Source organism: Clarias gariepinus, chromosome 11 (assembly GCF_024256425.1).
Source record: "Clarias gariepinus isolate MV-2021 ecotype Netherlands chromosome 11, CGAR_prim_01v2, whole genome shotgun sequence".
NCBI lineage: Eukaryota > Metazoa > Chordata > Actinopteri > Siluriformes > Clariidae > Clarias > Clarias gariepinus.
In genome coordinates, this window is record NC_071110.1 from 7,115,860 (window position 1) to 7,137,133 (window position 21,274).

At 35.0% G+C, this 21,274-nt stretch overlaps 1 protein-coding gene across 2 annotated transcripts in view; it reads right to left on the bottom strand.

Moving 5' to 3' along the window:
• Positions 1 to 493: 493 nt before the first annotated feature.
• rxfp2b (relaxin family peptide receptor 2b) overlaps positions 494 to 21,274 on the bottom strand; it is a 43,286-nt gene continuing 22,505 nt past the window's right edge. For both annotated transcript variants that reach the window (XM_053507821.1, XM_053507820.1), the window contains exons 10-18: positions 14,664 to 14,735; positions 12,635 to 12,706; positions 12,476 to 12,547; positions 11,182 to 11,253; positions 9,884 to 9,955; positions 9,473 to 9,702; positions 5,045 to 5,455; positions 4,730 to 4,948; positions 494 to 3,316 (exon numbers count right to left, since the gene is read on the bottom strand). In XM_053507821.1, the coding sequence (XP_053363796.1) occupies positions 3,054 to 3,316; positions 4,730 to 4,948; positions 5,045 to 5,455; positions 9,473 to 9,702; positions 9,884 to 9,955; positions 11,182 to 11,253; positions 12,476 to 12,547; positions 12,635 to 12,706; positions 14,664 to 14,735 (1,483 nt within the window). In that variant the 3' untranslated portion in view covers positions 494 to 3,053. The remainder of the gene's footprint in view (positions 3,317 to 4,729; positions 4,949 to 5,044; positions 5,456 to 9,472; positions 9,703 to 9,883; positions 9,956 to 11,181; positions 11,254 to 12,475; positions 12,548 to 12,634; positions 12,707 to 14,663; positions 14,736 to 21,274) is intronic.

Sequence of the window (21,274 nt, forward strand, 5' to 3'; positions counted from 1 at the left end):
CAACAAGATACAGTAGAAAGCGTCAGAGCCATGAGCCTGAAACACTGGCCTCTCAGGAACTCCTTTAATAACCCAATCCTTTAATTGAAGGAAAAAAAAAAAAAGCCTGGTTTGTTTAGGCCATGAAAAGAGTTCCAGAAGTGGCCAGCGTTTCAGACATAAAGCTAGCAGTCCGATCATGGCTCCAGAGTACTGACAATACCTTCTATCTGGATGCCTGGGGTCTCATTGTAGCTTCAAAACCATTACGAATACAGCTATACTGAAACAGACTCATTCAGAAACAGAAAGTCAACACTGATTGTGTTTGGCATTTATCTAATCACACTGTGTAGAAACAAAGTAAACCGTTAATTGTTCCAAACATTGCTGTTTGGTAATAATATGGAACTCTACATGGTAATGCATTGAATGGCTTTGGGTAAAAAATCACAGTAATTAAAAACATGTTTTTTATTTGCTTTGTATGTTTTTAACTCTTATAGCAATGAAAACTTGGGGGGTGGGGGTGGGGGGGGGGTATCTGCAGCTTATTCCATTACAGTTGCAGGACAACATAATTATATTAACATGTTAAATGTATAAATACGCAGCAAGTAAACATACAACTTTAAAAAAGGGTTTGATATTACAAAGCTACATTAAAGAAATTATAAAGAGGTTTAAAAAAAAGAAAGATTTCTGAAATGCATTATACTTTTCACAGATTGTGGGCATGTTTGACTGCAAGTTTTTAGATTCATAAATATCACTGAATACAACAAAAATATCTAAGCATATCTAAGCAAATATCTTTGTCATGCGGTTGAGGACAGGATCATTGCAGGACACGGGACAGAGATACACACTAAAAGCACATTTATTGGAATTAATCGAGTACATCAGACAGGAACCCAACCCAGTTTAGCAACATAACAGCAGGGTAACCCATATAGCACCAGCCATCATGCCTCATGGCTTCGCTACAAACCTCTGGTTCTGTGTCATCAAGACCAAAAAACTAGGGACTTGAAAATGTGCACTGCTTAGTAACAGAGATTTGCACATGCAGAGCTTCAGAAACTCAACAGGAAAGCCAGAGGTTTTAAACAGACAAACTAGACCATTCTAACAAGCAGCGGGTGAAAGGAATGGACTACCTTGGCAACAAGGTAATAAAAACAGGAATCAATGACCATATATGGAAATTGATGGATTAAAAAAAAGAAGGGCTAGAATATGAAAAGCCAAGGTGGACATAATCGGGGCCGAATTGACATTTTTGCGCGATAATAATCTTGCCATGCAGAAGACCCAGGTTCGATTCCCACCCAATGGCCACAACCCTGGTCACTGGATGCAGTATGGCTCCTTAGCCCAAATAAAGGGAGGAAGGGTATCCAGCTTAAAACCTCTGGCAAGTTGTGTGCGGATCTCGGCCCGTATTCACAAAGCTTCTTAGAACTCACTCAGAGAGCTTCTATCTTAGCTTAAAAAGTCCTAGCTGGGAGTTCTAGACTAAAAGTGATTTACAAAACTTCTCAGAGCAACCATAAGGAAAGTATAAAACCCTTTATCTTAGTGAGGAGGTGTGGGTGACCCCGTTGATGATGCGGCAATTCAAGGACTGGATTGGTTGATAAAACATCTGTAAAGGTCTTAAAATGCGCTCTTTGTGAAAATAAAGTATATGAAAATAGAATAGACAGTAAAATCCGTGTATATAAAGAATCATGAATGCAAGCTACTTTATGCAAAGTTTCTGTTAAAGGCTAAATATCTTAAAGATAATTAAAACAACCAAATGATAAAAAATGTGTATACTTTTGAAGCAACCAATTTCCACACAGTAGTTACTATATTTAAGTTCTTACATTTATTTATTATACTAATTTTATTACTTGTAATCCATTTCAGATTGATGGGAGCAAAATGGCTCAGCTTTCACCAATTATATGATTGCAGAACAGTATGTTTAAGTTGCACTCTTGCCAATAATCCAAGAGAGATGGAAAGAAGTGAAAGAAAAAGAAAAACAAATCGGACAGAAGAGCAGTGTTTACTTTTACGTTTAGTGTTTGGAGAATATTTCTTCTTTTCGCCATTTTGTCCTCAGGTATAGAAACTCTTAAGCCTCTTAACACTTTTTACCTTAGAAAGAAAGATGTTTTGTAAAAGATTTTTATCGTTACTAAGATTTAGTCCTAAAATTAAGGGGAAATTCTAAGAAAATGTCAGAATTCTAAGAATTTCATCATTAGGATTGTTTAAAAACTTTTAGGCTTAAGAAGATTCGTGAATACGTTCCGCTGTAAAAACCCCTTGAAGCGAGCAGCTGAAAGACTAACAACCAAAATAATCTTGCATCTATATTTATTTTGTTAGAATTACGCTTTGATTACTTAAAAGCGTTAGTTAAAAGCCCTGAAATACCAGTCGTTGAAAAGTGCTATGGTGTTAATTTAACTGAATAACTCATTATTTCTTGATAATATGCCAAGGTAATATGTTAAAACTGTTAATGAAAAAACTCATAATAATGTGTTAAAGTAACGAGCATATAAATGAGCATGAAGTGATGACATAATATCAATTGTCAGTTAAATCACATGTAAATGTGACTCTGTCAGCTTTATGAAAATTTCAATAAATCTACATTTTTCATGATAGCCTTTTCTAATGACCAAGAAATGCTTATGCTTATGGTAAACTTGTTTGAGGTATTGAAAAAAAAAAAAAGCTTAGCTTATATTTAATTACTGAGTAAAGTGCTAGTTGCGTGGTAACTAGCATTGTTCCATAAAATGGTATTTGAATCTCTGTAAAACATATTTTGTGTACATGAATATCATGTCTAGTAAAGTTGCAGTCTGTACAAGTCCCACGCTGTGCTCGTGCTGCGGTTGCCTTGGGTTTTGCCTATACGTGTTCAACACTAGCTTTCATATCTTGGATCAGCATAAAGATCTATGAAAAGCAGATCCAAGCCAAGGCACAGTAACAGCCCATATCCAAGCATCATTCGGGGAACCAGACTTGTTTTCCACCAGTTTATAAACTCACAGAATAAAGGTTCATCTGAAATTGCCATGAAAGGTTAAAATGGAGTTCCGTGGCACGATGTCACGTGCGCAGTATGGCCTTCGTGAGTTTTCAATGTCGATGACCGAGCTGGATAAACTCTTTCGTTCTTTCCTTAGAGTGGAGTGTCTTTGCCACTGGCACAGCATCAACTCCACCTGCTCTCGGAAGAAGCTCGTAGTCAGGGTATACAGGATGGGGTTCAAGGCACTGTTGATTGGCAGAATGAAGATAACCACCCAGGATGTAATGGTCCCTTGAAAAGAAATGGAGAAAACCGTGAACAGTCAAAAGAATAGAAGTGGATGTCCCACAAACTGATGGCTAGCAGGACATTTTTGTGTGTGCAGAGGAATTAAAGAGACACTTTCGGAATAAATATTACAAATTTCTTACTCACTCATCTTCTATACCGCTGTATATTGTATACAGGGTTGCAGGGGGCCTAGAGCCTATTACAGAAGACTTGGGGCACAAAGCGGGGTTAAGTATACCCTGCACAGGGTGCCAATCCAATGCAGGGCACACACACACTACGGGCAATTTGGGAACACAAATTAAAAGACATAATTGTATGTCTTTGGATTGGGGAAGGAAACTCACCAAGCACAGGGAGAACATGCAAACTCCATGCACACAGAGATGGGAATCAAACCCGGACCCCGGAGGTGAAAGGCGACAGTGCTAACCACTACACCACCATGCCGCCATGTCAAAGTTCTATCTAAAATTTCTATTCGGATAAAATAACATACTTTACAACATCACTGCCTGGCCAAAAAAAAAAAAAAAAATCACCATTATAGAAGGGTCAAGTCGTTGACCAGCATCAAGCCAAGAATACATCACAACAACTTTGGGTTAGGAACTGTCCAACACATTTAAAAATGTGGAAGTATGAGAGTTAAAATGTGGCCAGGAAAAAAAATTACTGTGATCTGAAATCCAGTCAACACTTGGTGAAGTTGAACTGTCAAGGAAATCGACAGTTGAAATCCATCCGTCAATCTAGGAACCTCTGTAGTCCAACCAGAAGCTGTGGAGACTAATGGTGACCACTGATTCAAATGAAAATAAAAAGCCAATTAGCCTGATCTGCATGTCTTGGAACTGTGAGGGGAAACTGGAGAAAACCCACCAAGCACGGGGAGAACATGTAAACCATGCTCCATGCACACAGACTTAATGTAGGAGGTGCAAGGAGACAGTGCTAACCACTAAGCCACCATGAACCAACAGAAAATAAATCACTAAACAAAAACATTAATTTAGAACGTCTGTCTGAACTTGAGTATCACAGTAAATTACTAATCATGTGTAGGAGAATGTAGTACATCACAGTTTGGTGAATTCTTCAGTTTTAAAAGGCTCCCAATGATTATAGACTTAGACGGTTCATGAGAGTATATTACAGGTTGAAACCTTTGGGGTATTTGTAGATTAATTTCATTATAATGGTTATACTATACCTTATTTTACTATACAGGACAGTTACAAATAAAAGCCTAGAGAGAGCACAGAATTCTTAGATTTAAGAAATCAAGATGGTTATTGGTTCCATTTCAAATTGATTAAGTATGAACACCATCATTTTGTGTTTAATCCTAATATGTGAATGCATACAGTCATCTTTGAGGGAAATTCTGAATGTTTCCTCTATATACTGTACCTGGAATCTCCACCTCGAGCAGAGAGAGAATTTTGACCAGGAAAATGGGGATCCAGCAGAGGGCATCAGAGAACACAATGAAAAAGAAGCGGTTGGCGACAGCCACGTCCTTGTGCAGCCGGCTGCGCAGCTCTGTGGCGTTAATGCCTGTCTTGTAGATGGAGTAAAACATGCTGGAGTAGGAGATGACGATGATGAGGAAGGCTACCAGGTTGAGTCCTACACACCGCACAGCAGAGAAGAGAAATACACACCTTAGATTGAATAGAATTACTGAGTTGCATTTCAGAGGCTTTTCATGTTCTCTGCACTCACCCAGAAATATGCCAGTGGAATATCCCTTCGCCGTGGGTTTCTCCACACGTTCAGAGTGCAGAGGGAAGCAGACGCCGTTCCGGCCGTAGTAGTTCCCGAAGAGCTCCTCATTCAGCAGCGGCACTGCGGCAATCGAGATTCCTATGAGCCAGATCACAGCTAAAATACTGAATGTCTGATTTTTTCCTGGCCTTAGGTGACTCAGTGGGAAAACAATGACCAGAAACTTCTCCATGGTCAGGTAGGTGAGGAGCATGACCGACACCTCGGAGGACAGCATAGCCAGAAAGCCGATGGTGCGACATTCAAGGCTTTCCATCCACACGTGGGCGTTCTTGTTGTACTCTCCACGGAACTTTACATCGAAGATGCCGACAAAAAAAAGGTAGATGCCCATCAGGCAATCAGCACCTAAAGCAGGGGGTCGTGGTAAGAGGAAATGAAAGCAAGATTGCATAAAGATATAAGATGTAAAAAAAAGAAAACCCATAAATAGGAACTACAAAATAAAACAGATTGGTGTAAATAGGGCATAAAGTATATAAAGTATTTACCCATTTTGTTCTAATAAATTATTATCTATTATGTAACAAATAATTTACAGTGCCTTATATAGATGTCACATAATCTAAAACTAATGATACCAATAAACAAATAAATAATAAAAAAAAATTATATATATATATATATATATATATATATATATATATATATTTTATTTTATTTTTTTTTTGTCTGCAAGGAGACATTTGCTTAGCATTTATGGAATGAGTCATCAATGTCAGGGCTTCATAAAAATACATGTAAGGACATTTCATGCCATGGGAAAAGTGCTATTTTCTTTTTCTTTTTGTCTTAGTACCTTCAAGAAAGAGATGTATGGAAAGTCTAAGGTGTTGTTTAATGCTAAAATTAAAAAAAATTCTAACTTTTTTGGCATATAAGGAATAAAACACCACTTAATCCTATATACAGTCACAGGGCCTTGAGCCTATCCCAGAAGACTTAGGGAATGAGACGGGGTACACCCTGGACAGGGTGCCAATCCATCACAGGGCACACACATAAACACTACAGGCAATTTGAGAATGCCAATTAGCCTTATCTGCATGTCTTTAGACTGTGGGAGGAAACCTTTCAGGCACAGGTTAAACATGCAAACCCTATGCACATAGAGGTGGGAATCAAACCCAGACCCTGGAGGTGCAAGGCGACAGTGCTAACTATCAAGCCACTGCGCCGCCTTTGTGGCATACTATTATTGGAGATGAATACCAATTCTCGCTTTGCGTTGGTATCCACAATACCAGCCTGTCATTAATTATTTCCCTAAAACATCTAGCATCATGTTTATTTCTAACTTGAAAAGCCATCGATGTTAGTAATCATGCAGCGGTGTGGTGGTGATGAAGTGTTGCCGGAGCGGCATAATGAATGCCGTCGATTATTTTGTCCTCTCGAGCCATGCATTGTCCTGTGGCACTGCAAAATATTTACTCCGTAACTGATATCTAAAGAGGCATCTCTCTTTTAGGCAATTCACAACAGAACACAATGTTCTCCTCGTGGAGAAGCAATCAATTTAACGGGACATACTTCAGCGTTCTCATAAACACCATAAATTGTTAATGTTGTGAAATAAGCTTTTGATATAGCATCTCAACTCCTACATAGTAGACTGATGAAGACAGTTGGACCTTATCATACATGAATTATCCGTCCTTTATGTGATCCAACATTTCAGAACCCTTCCCTACCCTACTGACAAAAAATAAAAAGGATGCTATAGGTAATGGTGGCAAAAGCTTGAAAGTATTGACACCTATTTCCCAAGAAAATAAGGAGAACTATAAGGAAATAGGACATAATGTGATGAAGGTCTAAAAGAGGATCAGGAGAACTGACAAGATGACACAAGATTACAGAATTTCTGTTAAGAGACGAGAACTCAATGTGACCGAATGGTAAATCTGTAGTATATTACCTATAGAGGCATCATAAGTTATTGAGATAGATGGGTTGAAAAAGAGATAGAGAAAGTATCATAAAAGATTGATGGAGTGTCTAAGGGAATTTTAGGTCTCTTTCAGTTTTCGGTTTTCCTGTCCTCTTTTAAGGGATGGCAGAAAGTGAGGCAATTATTTTATTGCACCAGATGCACTGCTAAATAACCAATGTTACTGAGTATTAGGGGGAACATTTTCAAAGCCATAAACAAGCCACCGGAGACGCCAATGTATTCCTGGGACCACTTGAAAACAGCACCCTCCAGGAAATGTATTCATAAATAACTGGCGTCATAAAAGTAGAGGATCGTAATAGTTGAGGATAAATAAGAGTGCAGGTAGACGGATTTTGTTGATTTTCACCTGTAGTATCAGAGACAGGCTTTAAAAGAAAAGGACAAGAAGAGTAAAAAAGCATAAGGGGTCCATGAAGCATAGGCATGCATGCGCGCACGCGCACACGCACACACACACACACACACACACATAGTGCATCTTGAAAAAATTAATATCTTAAAATGTAAATTTTGTTTGGTAATTCAATTGGAAAAGTGAAACTCTTAAATATTCTATTTTCATTACCTAAAAAAATAAAATATCATTTCTTTTTTTTTTGCATTTCAATGAGTTTGGCTAATAGCTCATGAAAATCCAGTATCTTAAAATATTAGAATATTTTACATTTGAATAAATTACTATTACTGCGTGGGTGGCACGGTGGCTTAGTCGTTAGCACTGTCGCTTGCATCTCCAGGTTCTAGGTTTAATTCCCACCTCTAGGTCTGTGTGCATGGAGTTTGTTTGCATGAGCTACCTGTGCATGGTGGGTTTCCTTCAGGTACTCAGGTTTCTTCCCGCAGCCCAAAGACTTTAAGCTAATTGGCATTCCCGATTTGCCCATAGTATGTATGTGTGTGCCTTTTGATGGATTGGCAACCTATTCAGGACTAAGAACCCAGTGTTATGCGATCCTGACCAATTATTAAGTGCAAAAATGAAAAAACGAAACTTTTCTGTAATGTAAATCGATTTTAGGTGATACTTTAAAACACTGAATGTATTATTATTATTTTACATGTATTTTTTCTGAACTGTAAACCATAATTATTGAATGTAAGAAAAATTAGGCACATGCAAATAACTGCTATAGAGCAATGATGGGTTTTATGAGCTGTAATCTATAGTCATTAAAATTAAACAAAAAAAAACTTTTAGTTAATGTTTAATAAATGTAGAATACATCAGTTTCACTTCTTTAAGTTCAAGATAAACTACATATTAATTCTTAAAATATTTAAAAAAGCAGTGAACAGTAATAACAGTAATTTTATGGGCAAAATCATCTCTAACTAACTAACTAACTACCTAACTAACTAACTAAACACTACTGTATACTGTATGTAATATTATATTAAAACTTATAAGTATGCAATATTCTAATAGAATTTTTTAGCAGAAATATGTACTCTTCTGTTGCAGATAACATGCTCTGTATTTTCTTCAACTAATTTATTTTTTATTTTTTTAAGAAGTGGGGAAGTTCCAGCAAGTTGCAAATTTAATTGTAACACATAGCAATAGCATAATGAGCTTCGTATAAGCTATAAAATACTATAAGCACCACATGCACAATAGTTTGTACATGGAGGGATACTGTTTTCTTAGATAAATGTAGTTAATTAGATAACTGTGGTTTGTGAAACCAAGGAGGTGCTTAACCAATGACAAGTCCAGTAAATGTACCAAATGTAAGTGGGTTTTAATATCTACATTGCAATTACATTTTTTTTACTTAAGCTGTTAATTTAAGGCAAACATTATCCTTTACAAAGATCCTATTCTATTTATGCTTTTAGGCAAACTCTTTCTGAAGCCCACTGGAATGTCCAAGAAACACGATCTGCCTCTGGTAAGTGAGTATTGACTTTGTGCAGAAGGGAATGAAGGGGAAAAAAAACAACTAAATTATATTTTGAAACAGTCCAAAAAGAAATTATACTGTTTTTACTGTTTCAGTTTGGAAGTGGAAGTAAAAGGTTGGGTTTTTTTTTGTCGGATTTGTTTTTCTATTTTCATCTGCGATATATGTGATTTGCAAAACCGCTCAGTGGGTCAAAATACCTTAATATAAGACTCCAATTCTAGACCTAATATGTAACCAAACAAATGATGGTCTTACATTTACCTCTTTCTTTTTTTTTTTAATTTCAAATAATGCTCTCATTCATTTTCTTAAGAATTAATTCATCAATCAAGTTCATCAATACTATGAAAGAAGGTTATATCATTTATAACTTTGGGTATTTTCACAAATTTGTAATTGATTTTTGTGCTAAACTTTTTGTAATAAAATAGTATTTTCCCCATTTTTCCACCATCCTTGACCCAGAACAATTTGTATTTGTAGTCCTCTGATACTCACAACATAAAACCTTGATGCAGATGGCATGCAGATTGTTCTCTGCCCGGATGAGAGTGCGCATGCCAATAACGAAGAGGTTCCCAAAGCAGGTAAGGAAGGCCATGACCCAGACGGACACACGGAGGACTACACTTGCTAAAAGGTCTTCAAAAGATGAAAGGCCATCCGAGTTGGGCTTGCATTTCCGAACGTGAGGAGCGTAGGAGCAGTACTGGAACTTCTTAAAGTATCTAGTCAATGGTAACAAAAACAGTTTTGTATTATTAGTGCACACAAGCAACATGATTTTAATACAATTCTCTGTTATAGATGTAAATGCACTAATGTCAGGACAACGAAGTATTAATACGTGTCTAAATGGTGTTTTCCATCGGTGGATGATTTGTTATGTAATGATAATCAGTGACCTACATGTAGGAGAGATTCTTCATTGACTGAAACATGCGGGTTTGGATGTCTGGGATCTTCACTCCTTCCAAGCCCCTGTAGAAGTCAATAGAGTGTCAGTAGCTCTTATAGATCTCTTACAGAGTCTCAGCAGTTCTGAGCTTCAGTTCATTTTAGGTTGAATTGGCACAGACTCTGGCTCTCCGTTTAATTTGTTTTTCTTTTATGAGGTTACAGCCCTTGGGCTGAAACGGTACACACACAAACACTGGGGCACAATGCTAGCCTTTCCCTCTTACAACAAAAAAATATATCAACCTTTTAAAAAGAACTAAATAACACCTATTCTGCCTTTTCATAAACTTTGAAACATGACACTGATGAATTTCTACACTGGTTGATTGAATGATCAACTAAGGTCATACAGAAGTCTGTCATTAAATAGGGTAAAAAATGCTATGCTTTTATTTCACATTAACGTTCATATTTTAATTAGTTAATTAGTTATCCATCCATCCATCCATCCATTCATTATACATTATTACCTTTTATCCTGTGTAGGATCACAAGGCACCAAGATCATATCCCAGTGAGTGAACCTTGTGTGCCCTCTCACCAGTTTACTGGTACAGCAGCGCCTCAGCAGTTCTTACACTTTAAGAACTGAAACTTGCAATTTATTATATTTTTTAATTATAGTTTATTTTGATTATAATATTATTATAGTGTTGAAAAATGGTAATATTGGTAATATTTTTTGGTGGCTGGAACAGATTATCTGAATTTATATTATTACCTATGGGAAAGTGCGTTTCGCAATATGAAGAACTTGTCTCCGAAACGAATTAAATTCATATATGAGGCATACTGTATATAGTTGATAATTAATGTTAATTAAAACGTTTTAATATTTGTGGATTAAGTATTATGGTTTATCGGTGCATTTCAAAGGAGTATCTTTTTTTTTTTCAATTTATTGTCAAATTAGTTTTAATTTTAAAGTAATTTTTTTCAACAACCTAATTTCTACCTAATAACTTTTAAGTCCTAGTTAATATTTTTACCAGAAGCGTAATTTTACCTTAATATTAAACATGCTACTGTCAATCTACTGAATTGCTGCTATGGCCAGTATGGAATTTCATTAATTTATATTTTGGGAGTTAAATGTTTACCATCGTTGCTAATTTGGCAATTTTTTTTTACCAAGTTAAAAAACTAAAAGCAATTTTGATCAATTAAATTTAGAATTGAAGTGTATTATAAAAGCATAAAGTAAACTATAGAGATTAATATCATATTAGTATAGCTGGTAAACTCACAGGGATTGGAGTTGTGTGAGATGATCGAACTGGTTCAGATGGATGTGGCTCAGTGGGTTTTGGGAAAGATTCCTACAGTAAAAACAACATTATACACAGTGGATGACGATACAAAATCTAATAGAAAATAAAGGAAACAAGATATGGTACTGTACATAATTGGATCCCCAAAGTATATAAAACTAATGGTTCTTCAAAGATACAACACACACTGTTTATCGAGTATAATTAGCTTTAATAATAATACGGCACTTCAATTTCAATCCTATAGATACAGTAAAGGTTTAAACTTAGAGCACTTATAAGACAAAACTTTGTGACTTAAAATGCTAGCTTTGGACCAGCCTTGTTTTATTATTTAAAAATGAAGTGATGTATTATTAGGTAAGTACTTGATAAACTATTGTAACAGAGCTGATAAATGCTGTAGATTCCTAAACATAAACCGCTTCTGTTTGATATCATGACAATGCTCTGATGAGGTTTATAAATTATTTTGACAGCTCATCAGATCAGAGACTAGCTCCAGGGCTAGAGAATTAGTTTAGAAATGGGAGTGTTTTTACAAACCTTTGTGTTTTATTTATTTATTTACTCATTATTTAATCTTCTATACTGATACTTATCCTGTACAGGATCATGGGGGGCCTGGAGCCTATCCCAAAAAACTTTGAGCACAAAGCGGGGTACACTCTGGACAGGACGCCAGAGACATCTCAGACACAGACACACACTATGGGCAATTTAGGAACACCAATAAGCCTAATCTTTAAGGACTGTGGATGGAAACTAAAGTACCTGGAAAAACCCACCCGGCACATGCAGAACATGCATACTCCTGGGAATCGAACCCTTGACCCTGAAAGAGTGAGGTCACAGTGCTTACCCCATGCCATCTTTATTTATTTATTTATTTATTTATTTATTTATTTTATTTTACCCTTTCTGGTCTGATTAGTTCCCTAATAACAGGGACAGTTTTAAAAAAAAGTCTAAACAGTCAAACAAAATGAGGAGTGCCACTATAAAACAAAACAGACTGCCTTAACCGTATCTAATTTACATACATAAAGTAGTCAGAAAGTGTTAAACACATAAAAACTGCTATCTGTAACCATTAATGGAAGTCATTCATTAAGCAATGAAATCTTTATAAGTAAATCTTTCCTAATTGTACTCCCACTATATAAAATATTCCCTAACTAGCATAAATATTCTAAAACCCATGAACTGCACGTACTGTATTTATAAACCTTTAATTTAGCTATTCACTTTGTTCCAAAAGTTAACTTACAGTATCTGTAAAGAATGAAGTCCCTTGAAGAGGTTCAATGGCAGCTCTTTGAGTTGGTTACTGGAAAGGTCCCTGTGGAATCACACAGACATGTGGGGATCACATAAGATCTAACACTGAGTGAAGTCGGCATACAGTATCCACTGAGGTCACACTCACAGCTCTCCCAGCACATGAAGAGAATGAAAAGTGTTTTCAGGAAGCCTCTTGATGTGATTTGCTCGCAGTGATCTAGGAAGAAGAGCAGAGGGAAGAACTGTGACTTGATCATCCCTTATTGAGAGATCACTCCATTTCAGTTGTAAAAAAATGTTATGATGTATAAAGCCGATAGCACTCCGATGGTATGAATAAAAACTAACCATCTTAATTACTCACTCACTCACTTACACCCTTACTTTTTCTTTAGTTTTCTATTGTTTATGAAACAGCATGTCCTGAATAGGCTTTGATGATGAAAAACGATTAAGGCTCGCTTCAGTGGTGTTGATGGGAACAGCCTGAGAATGCACACGAAACCTGGACCTGTGTGTTTACACTCGATGCTTCTTCATTACCCCAGGACTCCTGCCTTAATTAAAGGTCGAAAAAGCAATTCCGTGCCCAAATGAGGGATATGTTGAGACACGCTTTAATGCTGCCCCAGGTAATATAGGCAAAATAAACAACAACAACAACAACAACAACACTAACAAAGCATGACACAGGCTTTCATTTTAAATAAATATAGACCATTTGTTAAATGAATTATCAGTCCAAATTATTTGCTACACCATCCTATTTGGATAATGGAATTTCTTATCTTTGTTATATGAATTAATTTGTTATATGAATAAATTTGTTATAGGAATTATCAATCCAAATAATGTCTTACTTTTGTTATTATTATTATTATTATTATTATTATTATTATTAATGAATCAATTACATTTATTTATTTATTTATAAATTATTGATCCAAATAGTTTCCTATTTTTATTATATAAATACATTTTTATATATAAATTAAAAAGTAAAAAAAAGTAATTTGCTACTTTTACTAACCTTCTTATTATTATTTTATGTGAATTATTGATCCAAATAGTTTCCTTTTGTTATATTCATTGGATGAATCATAAATCTAAATAATGTCATACTTTTATTATTATTATTATTATTATTATTAATAATAATAATAATAATAATAATAATAATATATCTATTTTATTTATTTGTAAATCATATATCCAAATTGTTTCCCATTTTTATCATATAAATACATTTGTCATATATAAATTATCTCTCCAAACAATTTGCTACTTTTATTATTATTATTATTATTATTACTCTATATTATTTTTTTTTTACTCTATAATTATCGATCCAAATAGTTTCCTATTTTTATTATATAAATACATTTTATATATAAATTATCAATCGAGTTAATTTGCTACTTTTACTAACCTTCTTCTTATTATTTTTTGTGAATTATTGATCCAAATAGTTTCCTTTTGTTATATTCATTGGATGAATCATCAATCCAAATAATGTCATACTTTTATTATTATTATTATTATTATTATTATTATTATTATTATTAATAATAATAATAATAATAATAATAATAATAATTTATTTATTTTATTTATTTGTAAATCTTATATCCAAATTGTTTTTTATCATATAAATACATTTGTCATATATGAATTATCTCTCCAAATAATTTGCTACTTTTATTATTATTATTATTATTATTACTCTATATTATTACTTTTTTTTACTCTATAATCATCAATGCAAATAGTTTCCTATTTTTTGTTACATACAATAATTTGTTGTATAAATTATCAATCCGAAGAAATTCTTCCATTTGTTGTTGTTTTGATTATTATTAATATTAATATTATTATTGTAAATTATCAATCCAAATAGTTTATTTTTGTTATATAAATTCACTTGTTTAAATAATCAATTTAAATAAATAGGCTGCACCATCCTATTTAGATAATACAATTTCAAATTATTCAATAGCATTAGAGCATCTGTCTCTTCCTTTGATTCTCCTGTCTGTCTCTTCATATATTTCCATTTCCATCTGTTTTTCCGAGTCTCTCTTTCTCTGTTTGTCTATCTCATAGCAAGCTGTGCTCCCCTTTTACATCTCTACATTAATATTTTCTCTATCCTTCCTTTTCTCTTTTTTACTTACAGCACAGTGAGCTCATTACAGGACAGCAGGGTGGAGTAGTTCAGCCTCTGAATGCAGTTCCCTTCAAAATCCCTTTAAAAAAGAAAGATAATATGATAATAATAAAATCGATAATACAGAAAATCCCTGTTATATGACATTTTTTTATACCAGTTATAAATCTATACATAATCCAATTGTATGCATTTCATTCTGTAAGTAAATGGTGTTTAGTGTATATAAGTAATTTGTGGGCAAACATCGTCCCCATGATGTCATCCCCATGTCTGCCTGACATATCCGGCACAGGCATGGGTGACCGTAGGCCAGAACGGTCGGAAAGATTCAGCGGCGGTACACATTACTGGAAAGAAAGAAGAGCAACTCCCTGCCAAAACCCACATTCAAAACACTTTCAGCAAGGAAACACATCTGATACCCTCTTAAACAACACTGCTGTCAAAGTCCGGTTTGACTAAATTGCATCTGAATGTTGTCTGATCTTTCATTACCGCTAGTTAACATGATCGTTGATGTTGCCAGCGGGATGCAGCTGACTGGTATCGAGTGCTGTGGCTTTTGGCAGGAAGACCTTCCTTGTGAAATCTCCCATGTGTAGCAGAATAAGTCGTTATGGTTCGTGACATTCCTGACAAGCCATGTCTGAGCTGATGAACTGGGATTCTCTGTAAACTCTACAGTACGTGACTGTGCATGTGCGTACTTCTTTACTTCCTAAAGACAGCGCCTGGGAAAGTTTGCTGTGTTTCATTTATTGTCCTGGGAAACAAAACAAGTCATGAGGATTTAAAAAGTTTTGTCGATTTTCATATGCACCATAACTATTAAAACAAAGGTTTTTGCTATACACAATGTCAAAGATATATTAAATACTTGAATACCGAAACTTTTTTGAATTTTGAATGTCGAGAGCAATATGAAAGTTGGGGTAGCGGCAAGAATTTAAAACAACTTTCAGCCCAGGGCAGAGGACATATGAGTCAGTTCGGCAAATTATAGGCGGTAAATGAGAACATGCTGTTCTGATATCGTACACGCATTAACATGAGAGACAAGCTTAGAGCACCATTTGGCATTTTACTGCCTTCTTTAACCCAAAGCCCAAATGGAATATGTTTGGGGAATATTCAATTGGGTTTCAGTACAGCTGCAGTATGAATCCAAAAAGGTGTACAAGAGCTCTTACTGTTCGCTCCTAAAGAGTGTTTTTTAAAGCAATACCTGATTGCTGAAATACTTAATTACAATAATAAGACATTTAAAAGTCTCTGTTTGAAAGGAATAAGCAAGGCTTATTAAAATTCAGGAGACGTTCGCAGTTTGGTTCGACAAATTCCTACAGCTTTCTCATCCTCTTCTCTCCATGTGTGTTTTACATTTAAAAAAGAAGATACAGAAGATTTTAGTTATTCTTTTATTGCATGTTCGTTCATCTTTCTGCTACTTCTGTCCAGGGGTCACCACAGGGAACGATCCGATCCGCACACAATTTGGCACAGGCTTTACACCAGATGCCCTTCCTGATGCAACCCTGCCATTTTTTTTTTTTTTTTACCTGGGCTTGGGATTGGGACGGCATGCAATGGCTGGTGTTTGGGAATGTGCACTAATTAAATTCTCAAAAACATACCATTAGAGACACATGATATTTTAGCCTCTGCCATTGCATGTAATATAAGTTGAAAATAACTGCAGATGAATTTTTAAAAGCAATTAACATTTATTTTCCCCTGATAACAAAAACACCATCAACCATGTCCTCATGAATATTCATATTCTTTCTAATGAATATGGAATAGCAATATGTGCGGTATTATGAGCAAAAACTGTGCAACAATTGTGCAACAAAAGTTTTATTATTTATTTCTGTAATTTTGAGGGTAATACTTTGATATTCACTTTATTAGGAACATATTAGGAACGGGAACGGTCATGTCATTTTCTTAGTTAGTCAACACTGTGTCAGGATGCGATGCATAAACTTATGGAGATCACAGATCGAGCCCTTGAGTTAACTTTCACATCAAATATTAGAAAAATATGATCTCAGTGTCTTGGACCGTGGCATGGTTAGTGGGTGCCAGACAGGCTGGATTGATTACATTAGAAACTGCGATTTTCACACGCAACAGTTTTTACCCCGAGTGGTGAGAGAAAACAGCAGGAGTATAATAAGAGCTAATAAAAGCACCTAATAAAACCCAAGCTACAACATATGACAGAAGAATATTTGCTTATTTATATTTAGAAGTAATACATTTTGTTATATTTGTTAATATAATTTTAAAGTAAATACATAACAGGGCATAATAAAATAAATTAGGCTTTAAAGTTTTACTTTTTTTAATTTCTCTAATTATGTGTAATCTTGTAGAAAACAATGTTGTTCCAGTAATTAAATGTCTCCTGCCAGCCTTTTGTCGTGTTACTGATATTTAGTAAGCCCTCTGTCCTGATGAATTTCCATCATTAAATACCTTTAATGCTAACTGTTAAAATTGGCTGACATTGAAGACTCCTTTCAAAACATGATTACAAATTTAATAAAAAAATAAACAAAAATTTAAATATGACCTGAGAATTTGCGACATTAGAGAACTGATAATGTATTGAAATTAACACATTAATATACACAGCATGTTCAAAAACAGAAAATGCATACTGAATTATTATTATTATTATTATTATTATTCCTTTAGTTTTGATTTATGCCATTACTTGATGTGGCATTGTTTCAAAAACCCTATGCAATGTCACAGTATTTATTTCCATCCAAAGTTGCATTTACGTATTTTTCGGGTGAGATTTAGTATTGATGACTTTCCAAATAAGGTGTTAACTCCCAGACCAGTGAAAATGATCTCTTATGCTTCCAGAACCACTCTTTTACAGTTTGAGATTAATATTGACATTGCTCTCCAATGATGTAATCCCCTATTCATTCAGGTCGTCAGCTGACTTCATTTCCTTATAAGGTTGCTGAGCCTAGACCTGAACAACTGAAGCAACCTCAGATTATAACGCTGCCTCCAGAGGCTTGTACAGCGGCCACTATACATGATGGTTGCATCGCCCCCATTGCTCAGGAATAGGGTCAATCTGAACTCATCAGACCACATCACAAATCTTTATCCTCCCTGGCCATACAGCTGTGTGTATATGGAAATGATCTTATTTTCACTATTACACATAGATGCGATTTCTACAGTATTTATTTTAATGCTACTTCATTTCACCAAGTTTTTAAGTGATCTCCATTCAGGGCTAATTATGATTTTTATCTGACTAAATTTTTTCCATAAAGTTAAATGGTCCAGCACTATCCGTCTACATTTTAGTACAGTAATGTTCTGAGAAGTTCTTAACCCATTTCCAGTAAATCCAGCAATCATTTTAGTTGCTTGATCCAGAGCAATAATACAATCATCTAAAACAAAGTAACATCTATTCAAAGATACATCTAATATGAAATATTGGTATAAAATAATAATAATAATAATAATAATAATAATAATAATAATAATAATAAACTAATCAAAACCTATATGTTCCTGTTGTGCATTTCTCTAAATGTTATCATATGGCCATCACTTCTTCAGCATATAGCAGTAACCACACACTGTAAAAACATTCTGGAGAAGAAATGTTATCTCACTCGGCTGGCATTAAAACCTATTCCTTTCCTTTACAGCCTCTTCTTTCACATGCGTGATAAAATTGATGCGAGAGAAAGAGAGAGATAGAGGGAGATAATACGCCGTTTCTCTTGCTTGATAAACGTTATATGCTCAGTGAAAAACCCCTGGAGGTAGTAACTGTTATTTAGTCTGTTCAAGTATAAAGTATTCTCTATAATCTCTGTTCAGCTCTTTATTTATTTGTTCTATGGCAAAAGTGAGTTGCATTTAAATTTATAATTTTTTTTTTTTTTAAATAGAGGCACACCGGCTGATTTTTCTGCCTCTCAGGAGTTCTGTTAGAATCCTGCTTGGTAAAGTCAGTCTGTGTGCTACAGCTGCGGTGGAGGCACAAGTTTCATCATTTGAGACAGGAACCGTTCTGACAGGCAAATGATCCCCAACCAATTTCTCACTCTCATCTCTTGCAGCACTGTTTCCTGATGGTACACTCCAAGCCCTCAGCGTGTTACATTTCCGCGCACATTTAAAGCAGTCATTTAAATCAACGGAGCGTTTTTTAATGGGTTTACTCATGAGCAGCAATACAGAGAAATCACTCTAATGCAAATAAAAGGGGTGCAAAGTAACTTGGCAAGGAAATGCTGATTTAAATCATGACTCAACTCCTTTCCATGCTACCTGTAAAGCATAATATGTAAAGAAGAAAAAAATCAATCATACTGTGATACAGTACGTATGACCTGAAGTCACCTTCAGGGCAACAAAAAAAAAAAAGTGCTTTGCTTCATGTGCAGGATATCACTGCAGCACAAGTGACGAATGCTTGTCAGCTTAATATATGCCAGGGAGAAGACAGATAGAGCAAGACTGAGACAGAATGACAAAAAGGAGAACCTGAGAGGATTACAAGAACAAGGATTCAATGTCCTGTGTTCGTTTAGAAAGAAAAATGAAGAGAAATAGCTTCTCTTTAGCAGCGGGCAATAGCTTCATCTGTACACAGTGTGCCAGGTGAACACGTAGTGCCAGGGGGAAAAAATGACAGAGGTGTCTTGTACATGCACACTTTTTTTTTTTTAAACATTTCACTTTAAATTTCAGTTGAAGATTACAAATATTGGCTAAAAAAGCTAAATTTTTTCATAGGCAATTAAGTAAGATTTATAGTTATGTCTATAGCTTAGTATTTTATTTACATTATCCATTCATGCTTTATTATAACCAATCCTGGTCAGGATTAGCATGGAATACATGGATATTTCTTTTTAAGTATGAATTTTAACTGGCTTATATGGGCAAATTACTCCTCTATAAACCACGCAGATTAAACCCACAGCTGTGGAAATGATCCGGGAAATGTGCCAGTAAAATAAGGTCAATAGAAAGACACTGCTGGAGCATGATATATCCATGATTGTACATTATTGAGAGCTAGATTGCAAAACAGATGCCAACGCTCCAGTGGTCCATAACCCCTGCAAGTTAATGTCATCAATTCGAAAGGCTTTAATAAATTTGTTATTTGTTGCAAGCCAAACTATATTTGATTTTACAGATTTTACGGACAAGCACAGTGCTGTTTAATTTCTGTTGGTCATTGGGTGTTGATGCGTTTTTGGCAGGTTCAAATGTGTATAATAAATTATCTGGTCATTTTTTATCAAGGTGATGTTTAGTATTTTTGCAAGCAGGCTCGATTATCAGCACCTTCTTTACTTTCTTTAGGTCAAAGGCAAGCCTGTATTTTTAAGCATTACTGTATGACCCAGAAAAGTCTTGAGGACAAAAAGACAAACTGGTAAACCACTGTTTATAGCTGCTATAAAATCAGTCATAAAAATAAGTTTTAAAGCTGGTCAAATCCTGGAAACTGATAAGTATCAAATAAATACATTTTGGCAAATTGCTATAAAATACTTGTGCTGCTATTGACAAATATTTAATGTGAGGGTGTTAAAAGTAAGTTTGCTTCACCCTAGGTCACATTATTCTAGCTTAAAGAAAAAAAAACTAACTACAGTATAAATGAAAGTCAAGAAAAGATGCAGGTTGAAAGGTTTACAATCCTGTTTAACATGGACTCAGACACACCAAAAAGTAAATACAGTAGAATATGTTTTGGGAAAGATGAATGCATCAAAGTCTGCTTCCATTGGCTAATATTTGTTCCCTTCTTTTCTAAATTGCAACATAGTAAGTCCCCTACATACGAACATTCGAGTTACAAATTTTTGAAGACAGGCGAAAATTAGATCAAATGTGTCACGTGCTTGCAGCGTGCATTCCGGCAAAAGACAAAAGAGAGAAAAGTGAAAATAAGTTAGAGAATGGAGCAAGGTAAAAAAAGAGGCCAGACATTTCTTTTAACACCATCGGCACAATTCTAAAAATCACTGTGCTGTAATATGCTGTGTATAGCCATTGTGTTAGTATGCTACAGTCATACCTAGACAATGTTTGTTGGACTTACAAACAAATTGGACTTATAAACAAGCTCTTTGAACGAACTTGTTCGTATGTACGGAACTAACTGTATAATCACAGTTAAGCATTTTTATAATTTTTGATTTTTGAAAAGACTGACTGTCAATCTGAGGATGAACAGACCGAGATTCTCAACCTGGTCCACCTGGACTACATGCTGTTGAAAGCAACCCTCTCATGCCTTCTCTGCATAAACTATTGCTCTTACAGTAAATCCAACAAAAAATATCAACAAAGTATGTAGAATTATTTAAATAAATAAATCTAACTTATTAGATTAGATATTACTGGTGCCTTTTCGTCCCAGAAAACATGGCATGAAACCAGTGAAGAATTACACATAAAAAACATAAAAAAGTAAGAGATCATAAATGCAGGTGTGGATGTGTGTCTATGTTTGTGGGTGTGATATTTCTACTGTCTAGGTATTACATGATAACCTTTTCTGTCTCGAATCCCAACCAGCCATCCTTACAACAGGAGAAC